Source organism: Mercenaria mercenaria, chromosome 2, assembly GCF_021730395.1.
Source record: "Mercenaria mercenaria strain notata chromosome 2, MADL_Memer_1, whole genome shotgun sequence".
Taxonomy (NCBI): domain Eukaryota; kingdom Metazoa; phylum Mollusca; class Bivalvia; order Venerida; family Veneridae; genus Mercenaria; species Mercenaria mercenaria.
Window position 1 is genome coordinate 107,398,089 of NC_069362.1, and position 11,563 is coordinate 107,409,651.

The 11,563-nt window shown below is 35.8% G+C and overlaps 1 protein-coding gene across 6 annotated transcripts in view; it reads left to right on the forward strand.

Annotated features, from left to right (window-relative positions):
- LOC123564844 (protein HID1-like) overlaps positions 1 to 5,930 on the forward strand; it is a 59,638-nt gene extending 53,708 nt beyond the window's left edge. For all 6 annotated transcript variants that reach the window (XM_045358713.2, XM_045358716.2, XM_045358715.2 and 3 more), the window contains one exon: positions 879 to 5,930. In XM_045358713.2, the coding sequence (XP_045214648.2) occupies positions 879 to 942 (64 nt within the window). In that variant the 3' untranslated portion in view covers positions 943 to 5,930. The remainder of the gene's footprint in view (positions 1 to 878) is intronic.
- Positions 5,931 to 11,563: the final 5,633 nt, after the last annotated feature.

The following is an 11,563-nucleotide window of genomic DNA, read 5'->3' on the forward strand; positions in this document are numbered from 1 at the left end:
AGCGTGAAATGTCCGGATCTTTTTAATCATGGTCAGATATCTCAAAAATAAGCGCACGGACCTACACATTTTATTTCACCAAAATATAGGCCATGTGTTTATTTACAGCTGTGAGAAGATTCATCAAAATCTACATTGTAGAAAAATTTCTATTTGCAAATATCTTATGAAAGTTATGATTTCCCCATAGACTCCCATTATGAAATATTGTGTGAGGTCCAAAGTTTTCAAATCAGTCTAGCAAAAAACCAAGCACACAATCCTATCTTTTTTATTTGCTGCATTTTCTAGGTATATCCTGAAGTTTTGAAAAATCAGAGTTTAATTAAATTCTACATTGTAGAAAAAATTTCGATCCAAACGTGCAGATTTACCTTAAATAACTGAAATGGACAGAGCTTAGCAACTGAGCATGATTTCTAAATGTAGAAGGTTTCATGGTATAGCTTATTTGACTGTTTTTCCTACTTTTTTCTATGCAGCTTTAAATAGGTAGGCTTAATAATACTGCTGTACTTGGTGATGAGGCTGATATGTATATGTTGTACGCTCTATGGGAGTAGAGACTTGAAAGTTACTGGAATATAATTGTTTGTAGTACGATAAACACTAACAAATGAAAGTGACTCTCAGTTCTAAAACTGCTTGTTAAGTGTGCCACAGAATTAATTTCGTATCATTCGTAGAATTGTTGAAGTAGATGTGTTAAATACACTGTAATGGAACACTGTTAATATGTCTCAAAAGGGAAAAAAAAACAGACCACCAAAATACCACTCTGCAGTGATGATCTGATGTAGAATATTGAGATAATTTTTTCAGGAAACTTAGTGGAAAGTCATGTTTGTTATTCCTTACTTTATATTGTTGCATTTCAGAAATGTTGATCCGCCAATCTGGTATGATACAAATGTGAAACTGTTTGAGATACAGAGGGTATAGTGCAATGACATCTGTAACACAGATATGGTTCTTCTGAAAAGAAAAATGTCTCGAAAATCCAATGACAGTTGCCAAGGAATTAAATGTCACAATATGGGGACTCTCTGCATGTGAAATGTTATTTGATATGAACAGGATTTTTCCAAGTTTAATAGCTTTTAACTATCACTAACATTTTTTTTTCTTTCACTTAAATCAAACTACATAGGTTGAAAAGAAATGGTTTTGTTGATCTAGGAAAGTGACCACATGAATAGGAAATAGTATTTATTTTGCTGTTGAATTTTACTACAGATCTGACACACAATTTTATGAAGAAATCTCATTGAAGTTTTAATGTAGAGAATTTGTATAAATGTGTGTTTTTATGTATGGATGATGTTCATCAGAACTCATTTCTTGCCACATTGAGTTGTTCATGTGTAAGTTAAGGCATTCCTTGGGGGGATCTTTATTGTAAAATAGAAATATTGACAATTTCGTAAAACTTGTGATTGCAAAATTATGAAATAGCCAAAACAGAATAAGTTTTAATTTATTTTCTTGTCTTTTCATGTTTTTATCCACATGCATGTATCTAAAATCATAGTATATGTATTTTTAGCTCACCTGAGCAATGCTCAGGTGAGTTTTTGTGATCGCTCGATGTCCGGCGTCTGTCTGTCGTCTGTCCTCTGTCAACATTTAGCTTGTGTATGCGATAGAGGCTGTATTTTTTAACTGATCTTCATGAAATTTGGTCAGAATGATTACCTTGAAATCTAGGCCGAGTTCGAAAATGGGTCATCTGGGGTCAAAAACTAGGTCATTAGGTCAAATCAAAGAAAAACCTTGTGTATGCGATAGAGGCTGTAGTTTTCAATTAAGCTTCATGAATTTTGGTCAGAATGATAGCCTTGATGAAATCTAGGCCAAGTTCGAAAATGGGTCATCTGGGTTCAAAAACTAGGTTAAATCAAAGAAAAACCTTGTGTATGCGATAGAGGCTGTATTTTTCAATTAAGCTTCATGAATTGTGGTCAGAATGATTATCTTGATGAAATCTAGGCCAAGTTTAAATATGGGTCATCTGTGGTCAAAAACTAGGTCATTAGGTCAAATAAAAGAAAAACCTTGTGTATGCGATAGAGGCTGTATTTTTCAATTAATCTTCATGAATTTTGGTCAGAATGATAACCTTGATGAATTCTAGGCCGAATTTGAAAATGGGTCATCTGGGGTCAAAAACTATGTCACTAGGTCAAATCAAAGAAAAACCTTGTGTATGCGATAGAGGCTGTATTTTTCAATTAATCTTCATGAATTTTGGTCAGAATGATTGCCTTGATGAAATCTAGATAAAGGTTGAATATGGGTCATCTGGGATCAAAAACTAGGTCACTAGGTCAAATCAAAGGAAAAGCTTGTATATGCGATAGAGGCTGTATTTTTCAATTGATCTTCCTGAAATTAAGTCAAAATGATAACCTTAATGAAATCTAGGCCGAATTTGAAAAGGGTCATCTTGGGTCAAAAAGTAGGTCACTAGGTTAAATCAAAGAAAAACCTTGTGTATGCGATAGAGGCTGTATTTATCAATTGATCTTCATGAAATTTGGTCAGAATGATAGCCTTGATGAAATCTAGGTCAAGTTCGAATATGGGTCATCTGGGGTCAAAAACTAGGTCACTAGGTCAAATCAAAGAAAATACTTACTTATACTCAAGATTTTTGCTCCAATTTTAATGATAATTGGTCAGAATATTTTTTTCCATGAAATCACTAGGTCAAACATGTTTACTCTGTTTAATATGTTGTGTTATGGTGTGTTTCTCAGGTGAGCGACTTAGGGCCATCTTGGCCCTCTTGTTTCAAGTCCCTCTTACTTTTCATATATGATGATTAAAACAGAAAATTTATTTCATGGTTCTACTGTTTTGTATTTAAATTACAGGTATTTATGACAGTTTTAGGAAACAAACATTCCCCTACATTATTTTTAAGGGTCATTATACTTGGCTGTGTGAATTTTTTTGTGTAAAATTAATTAGTTTTAGAAGAAATGATAGTGATGTATGGTAATAACTATGCAAAAATGAAGCGGCGAAGTGGGAAAATTTGTAGGTAGAAATTTTGTATGTTCACAGTTGACACGATGATCCATAGCACAATGTTTTATGGAATAGTATATTTTTTATTTTATTGTGTCCTATATTTGAGAGTTATTAGCTTTGTATTTGGAAATATGCATGAGTTCTGCAGCTCCTAATGTTGCGCAATATTCTTCTGCTAAAGAACGAGTGCATATTTCCCGATGCAAAGAAATAACGTTTTTATTACATAGTATACGTATCTACATATATAAATGTAATGTAAATATTACAATTTTTTTAATAGCCTGAATTAAATTGTCCATACTGGACTTAATTAAAAAATCAATGTAAAGATACACATTAAATGACGTCACACACACAATATGAAATTCAGGCGTTAGTGTATGGAAAAATATTGACGTTTCCGGTACCATTGTAACTTAATGGGGAACAGAAAAGAGTATGTAATAAAGGGCATTATGGTGTGTCATTTGCAGGACATTAATGTTTACCATTCTCCATACATCTCTTCATCTATCCGTTTGCCTGAAATTGTGTTGTGCATATCTCAAAAAATATTTGACCTAGAATCATCAAACAGAGGAATGTTATTCAACATGTGAGGTTTTCCACACAGGATTTTGTTTGTAAGAACAGTTATATCTTGATTTTTTCAAAAGTATTTAAAGACCTAAAAGTTTTGTGTTGCCTGTATCAAAAAATATTTGACATGGAGTTCTGAAACGTTATAGGATTGTTACTTGTTATACATGTATGAAGTGGTGCACCTCTGTTTTTGTTTGGAATTTCACTCAGCCAGACCAGAATAATGACCCTTGACTCGGTCTGATATATGCATAAAGGGCCATGCTATTTTCATAGAGCTTTTAACATGGAGTCATTAAATTTTATGATAATGTTATTCAGCACATGAAGTTGTGTTCCTGAGAGGGTAGGGGCGTTATTTGGGATTTACCCCATCCCCTCCTCATCTTGTCAAAAAAAAAAATCAGTTTCTGTTATCTTGTGTTTCCTTACATCTCCACCCCAAGGTAATGTGAAAGTTTCTTATGGATGTACATCTTATTTTGTTCCAAATTTATTTCCAAATATTTGAATTATAGACGTTGTTATTGATAATGAAACTAGAGTGTGTAATTAACTATGTACAATTATAAGTTGTTGAGGCAAATATTATCTGAAAGATATACGAAGAGGACTTTTACCTATTATACAGTCCAAAATTATACTTTTATTTTGACTTATTGTTAAGCAGGAGATAGACTTGAATTTGCTTTTTTTCAGGGTTCATCGTATATCGTTTTCATATTATGCATGTGAAAGATATAATAAGTGTGTACACATTGATTTTAACATTTTCATAAGCTAAGAACACAATCATGTTATGTTGTAATATGTATTCTTTATGTGCAATATCATGTTATGTACTACACAATAATTTTGTATATATTTTGGATATTCATAACAAAACATTCCTTTATTATAATAGATTTTGTATTTTTGTGATATAAAGTCTTCATAAGAGTACCTACAATTTTATAATTTCGGTTGATTTTTTCAGTTGTGTCAAATATCCTTCAGAAAAATATTTAAGGGATACATAAAAGATATGCCATAAATAATAGTATAATTTGTGTTGATCGTCGTTTCAATGGTACATCAGACTTTTGGTATCTTAATTTGGACAAAGTCGCAAAGCCTTGTGTATATCTTCATGTATATTTCTGGGAAAATAAGATGAAAATTTAAACAAAGTAAACCATTACTACTTTAACTTTTCTCATTTCTTAATTGCAAGACCATCCTCTCAAATGTAATGCCACACATATACTTGAGAAAACAGATGGGCCAAAAACAATCGGAGGAAATATATGGGTTTGGTTATGTATTCTCGGTGTGCGATTTTGCAATTGTTTGGTATAATCATAGCTTCAGACTCCTATTAGCCATATCAAAATGCAAAATAAGAATTCGTAAATTACCGATTGCCATTTCCGATCCAGTTCCTTAATACTACTAGAACTAAGGCATATCATTTGATTAATATTTGGTTCATTTATTAATAAAGCCTTCTTCAATTTTTATTAGGCTATATTTTGGTTATTGGAAGAGAAGTCATGATTTACATAAAGTCTTTCTTGAGAAATGATACTGTGCTTTGACACCAAGGTATTATATTAGTAAATGCACTTTAAAGGATAAATGCTGTAATTGTATGATTGTACTTCTCTTAAAAATGATCACCTGTTTAAACCAGATTACTTGTGAGTACTTACAGAAATAACCAAATTTATCTCAGATTTGAATATGTACATATTCAGGTAATTATTAATCCTTACCCTGCTGATATACTATAATGAACTTGTCCATTTGTCAATTTTGGACAGTACCATTAACTGTTAAATGGGTGCTTACCAAAAAGATACTGACAAATGGCGGACAGTGCAGATCATGATCAGACTGCATGGATGTGCAGGCTGAACTTGATCTGCACTGGTCGCAATGGCAGAATCAGTTGTGTTAAGCATGATAAGAGTTAAGTAAATGTTTATGTTCAAAATTTTTGAAGCATTTTGTTGAAAATTCTTTTTCATAAGTCTTTTTTTTTTCAACATGAGATATTGAAGTTTACCTTTTTGTGCCAACTGTTTTGGGGAAATACACTGTGGAATTTTGTTGTAAATTTGTATTCTTTTTTTAAAGAAGAAAATGTTGTTTTTTTTTCTCATTTCTTTAAATTTTATCATTGATGTTTTTGTTGTTAGTGAAATTTTAAGATTTGTGTTGTGTTGAAATTGTGATAGAAGTGTATAAATATTTTATGTAAATGTTGTATGTTTATCTTGCGGGAATATTTTATGAAAAATGGAGGCAATAAAACTATTGTAATCTTATAGTTTTGTTTATCATTACATTAGTAAGGTGGCACCTTCAGTAAAACACTAATAGTTTGTGGACACGAGAGTGAGCAAGGTGTTTGAATGATCCAAAGTTTCAAGTGATCCGGACTTGCTCGAGCAGTGGTTTGTTTCCTGGACTCGCTCGAGCAATAGTGTGTTTTCTGGACTCGCTCGAGCTGTGGTGTGTTTCCTGGGCTCACTCGAGCAATTGTGTTTCCTGTGCTTACTCAAGCAATTCTGTTTTTCTTAAACTCAGTCAAGCAATCATGTGTTTCCAGGGCTCACTCGAGCAATCATGTTTTCCTTGGCTCACTCGAGCAATCAATTATTGCCTTGGCCCACTCGAGCAAACGTGTGTTTCCTAGGCTCACTTGAGCAATGGTGTTTTTCCTGGAATCGTTAAAATGGGTGCTTACCAAAAAGATACTGTTTTTCTTGGAATCACTCGAGCAATCGTGTGTTTCCTGGGCTCACTCAAGCAATCTTAAATATCCTCGGCTCACTCGAGCATTAGTGTGTTTCCTGGACTGATTCGAGCAATGATGTGCTTCCTGTGTTTACTCAGCAATGGTGTGTTTCCTAGGTCCACTCTAGCAATGATTTGTTTCTTAGGCTCACTCGAGGAAAGGTGTGTTTTCTGGGCTCACCTAAGAAATTTTGTGTTTCCTCAGCCCACTCGAGCAATGGTGTGTTTCCTAGGCTCACTCGAGGAAAGGTGTGTTTTCTGGGCTGACCTAAGCAATCTTGTGTTTCCTCGGCTGACTCGAGCAATGGTGTGTTTCCTGGGCCCATCCGAGCAACCACGTGTTTCCTGGGCTCACTCCAGCAATCATTTGTTTCCTTGACTCATTTGAGCAATCACGTGTTTCCTAGGCTCACTCGGCTAATCATGTGTTTCCTTGGCTCACTCAAACAATTGTGTGATTCCTGGGTTTAGACAATCACCGGTGTGTTTCTTGTGCTCATGTGAGCAATGGTGTTTCCTGGGCTGAATTGAGCAATCATGTGTTTTCTGGACTTACTCGAGCAATCGTGTGTTTCCTAGGCTTACTCGAGCAAAACGTGTTTCCTATGTTTACTTGAGCAAAACATGTGTTTCCTAGGCTTACTCGAGCAAAACATGTGTTTCCTAGGCTTACTCGAGCAAAACATGTGTTTCCTAGGCTTACTCGAGCAAAACACGTGTTTCCTAGGCTTACTCGAGCAAAACGTGTTTCCTAGGCTTACTCGAGCAAAACATGTGTTTCCTAGGCTTAGTTGAGCAAAACATGTGTTTCCTAGGCTTACGCGAGCAAAACATGTGTTTCCTAGGCTTACTCGAGCAAAACATGTGTTTCCTAGGCTTTCTGTAGCAAAACGTGTTTCCTAGACTTGCACGAGCGATCATGTGTTTCCTAGGCTGACTCGAGCAACCATGTGTTTCCTTGGTTGTCTCGAGCAATCATGTGTTTCCTGGGTTGACTCGAGCAATCATGTGTTTCCTGGGTTGACTCGAGTATGTGTTTACTGGGTTGACTGGAGCAATCATGCGTTTCCAAGATTGACTGGAGCAATCATGTGTTTCCTGGGTTGACTGGAGCAATCATGTGTTTCCTGGGTTGACCCGAGCAATCGTGTGTTTCATAAGCTTACTCGAGCAATCGTATGTTTCCTGAGTTCACTCGAGCAAGCGTGTGTTTCCTAGACATTTGAGCAATGGTATTTTGCCTGGGCTCACTCGAGCAATCATGTTTTTACAGGTTATTGCGGGTACCGAATCTATGATTAGGCCTCACCAAATTAAAAAGTTGTTCATCGGATTTGCCGCTCGTATATTTTCAGAAACACAAAAAAAATATTTTTTTTTGTTTTTGGCTTGCGCTCGCCCCATTGAAAAAAATCAATCCAAAATTTTTTGGTGCGCTACTTTTTACGGACGTAAAAGTGTATAAATGCTTATAATTCCAGTCCTAGATTGTTCTCAAATGGATTTTAATCAAAATAAATACATACTACGCACACATCGACTAAAATAAATCATAACACTTATATTTAGTTGCATTAAAGTTGTTTCCCCTTTATGCAGTTACGCCATTTTCTTCAAATGTTTACCAAATTACATGCTACAAAAGTCGATTTATTTCATTGAAAACTGGATGAAGAAAAACATACTAATTTATTTGATAACATCAGTCAACATTATTTTGGTAAGGGTAAATACTTATTGATGCATGTCATTTATCTGTTTTCTGTTTTTCCTGTCCAAATGATCAGCATTTGCATACGAAAGTTGGTGGGGTAAGGTTATTTACATTATGAGTTGTTTTCAGAACAGTTTCGATTTTCAGATTTTCCAATCATTTAGTAGACTAATGTTAATGCACGTTAATCTCCATTTCAGACTTTAATTGAGACTTTGTTTCAACAAATTTAATATGTTATGAAAGTTTAAAGTTAGAAAAAGAGCAGTACATAAGACATCATGCTCGACTTTTCTGAATTAGAGCTTTGCCAGTAAAAGGGGCATAATAGTCAGAAGCTTTGAAAGTACAGAGTTATTGGTCATTATATAAAACTTAATTTAAAATATTCAATCGAATTTCTTTCCCGTTGTTTGTTTGTATGTTTTAATGACAAGTTTATTAACTGTGCCATATATATGCGAAGTAGATACGCGGTGGTACCTCTAAGGTATCCATCGTAAAGTTATAAGGTACATGTGTATTGGGTTCAGTCCTTGGTGGGTGACTTAAAATATATTTTGGCATCTCCCATGTATAATTTAATGTATAAACCATCTTTATATTTTTTTTCTGTTGTGAAACAGGGGAAAACTTACTTGACCGTCTATTTTGTAGTCAACAAATATTGTGCAGTAAACTAGGTCAGAAAGAAATACGATACGAAATTGTTTAAAATGAATCTTTACAAAGTTATCTTTACAAAATTATCTATTTGTTTATAACATCTTTTGTCCTCTAGATTTGGCTAAACTATTTTTTGCATGAATATAAGTGTATGACAATGCATAATAATTAAGAAAACATTTTTTAGACCTGTTATGCCTAAAATGTCAGAAAAAATGGAATTTATGTTCAGTAACTCAACAGTGTGCATAATACATTATATATTAATATCACCATATATTCTGTTCATAAATCATAACAGCAAATGGGCTGGAATTATGTTGTATATTCACTTGCCTTCCATCGTCTTGCTTGGGATGTTTTCTTTTTTCATGCGATAATGCCATCACACTGGCTTATGGAAGGCCGATGATGCTATCCAGGTGTCTGAAATAATTGCCAGAGTGCACCTGATGTCGTTTTCCACCATAAAATATCGGAACAGTCGCGGGAAAATCGTCATTTGGTCTGCAATGTGACGTTGTGGTTTAAAACCAAAACATTATAAAAATAGCAAAAACTTTACTAACACCTTCAGCGCGTAATAACTGGTATTAAAAAGTAGTGATAACCGAACACCTCCTGCTAACCTTCCTGTTTAGTTATATGTGTATGTAAAAATCATACAGATATAAGAAATGTATGAGATACTTTGCTGGCTCCGCTGCTGGTATTCATACATGTAGGAAAGTTCTCAATTACATATGAAGAAAAGCTTAGTATAGTGTAAAGAAACTCCGTCAAGAATGCATAACTAACTAAAACCAATAGCATGGGAAACAACGTATACATCAAAGCAATTTGTTTGATTATCTGTTCATCAGACCAATTTGTACGAACCGAACCGACAAGTCTTCTTAAGGATGTACAAGCGCTTTTTTTCTACAGGATATCCGCCATTTGAAAAAAAGTTTCTTCGAATATTTCATTTTTTTTACAATAGATTAAAGCTAAATTACTAAAATATGGCTAATTATGTACCATTTAACCAAACAGATTCTACTTGTTGCGAAAAGAAACCTTATTTTTGACAGTAGAGGTCGATAATTTAAAATTTCTATTTAAGTAGATCAGGTTTGGTTCTTATATTTTTTTCTGAGACTATTAGGTAAAGTTATCGCATGACTACGGCATTTTCCTTTGAAGTTTTGTGTTTACTTATTTCTGGTATCGACATGGTTAGCCGTGTTCAAAATTCCGTTGCACACAGGTATCGCTCACAGTTTTAAAGGCACAGGGTTTTTAACTAGCATTCCTGATATTTAAACTTCCTAATGTGAATTGACCAGTGAAACTTCAAAATCAAACTTCATTTAGCTTTTCTATAATTCTTCTTCTTCCGGATAATGTGCTGGAGTCCTCTGGAGCATCGTCGCACAATTGTGACTATGTGCATGTGTGAAGGGAATGCATCTAAAAACAAGATAAAACATTCTACTGCAGAGTTACATGTGTAGCCTGCCCATCCTGGTCTTGAAGATATCTAGGGACGGGGCTGACAATACCTCCTCTGGTAGCCTGTCCCAAAGTTTGATTCCTGAAGGGAAGAACGAGTACTTGAATGCGATAACATGGGTGAAAGTCTGTAGGAATCTGTTTGCATGGCCTCGGATGTCCACCAAGTAACTGATGACTCGGTACATCATTACTGCCTTGGTTTGTTGACGACGGGATTCTAGTGTCTCCCAGTTCAACTCTTGCATCATGACGGTAACGCTGCTGGTGTGAACCGCCTCGGTAGCCTAGTGGTAGAGCGTCCGCTTCGAGTGCGGGAGGTCGTGGGTTCGATCCCCGGCCGCGTCATACCAAAGACGTAAAAAATGGTACTAGCAGCTTCCTCGCTTGGCGCTCAGCATTAAGGGGATAGTGCTAGGACTGGTCAGCCCGGTGTCAGTATAATGTGACTGGGTGGGGTTATCATGCCACGTGTCTGGGGCGTGATATTCCACTGAGGCAGCACTATAAAGTTGGGCACTGTGCTCACTGCTACAAGTAGACACCGTCGTTTATATGACTGAAAAATTGTTGAAAAAGACGTTAAACTCGAACACACACACGCTGCTGGTGTGTCTGTAGTCACCAGTACAGAACCGGGCTGCCCTCCTTTGGACTTTCTAGAGTTTGTTGATGTATGATTAGGTGTGGGGGTCCCATGCTGACGAGGCATACTCGAGCTGAGGTCGGGCCAATGATTTGTAGCATGCTGCCTTGGTGTCGCATGGGCAATGTGATAGGTTCCTTCTTTGGAAGGCAGTTCTTGTTTTGGCCTTCTTGGTTGTGTTGTTCTCTATGTGGCTGTTACAAGATAGTGTATTGTCGAGAGTAACGCCCACATACTTCACCTTATTTGTCTGCTTTAGTGTTTGGCTGTGGATGAAATATGAGCCATCTATGATATTTCGCTTGTTAGTGATGCGAATCATCTCCTACCTCTCGGGGTTGTACACTATCAACCATTCCCGTTCCCACTCCTGACGTCGGTCGAGGTCCTGTTGAAGTGCCTTGCTATCTTTGTCCGAGCTGATCATTTTGTAAAGAAGGAAGTCGTTGGCAAAGAAGCGTGCTGTAGACTTGACTCTCCCACCACACTTTCGGACAGTTCAACGTTTTTAAAAACTAACAACTATTCTTAAAGAACGGTTACCTATCTTCGTTAGATACATTTGCATTAATGTCCAAGTGCTGATATGTCACATAACTAGGTGGAACGTAGTTTTCAACAATTGTTTATTTTTATTTATT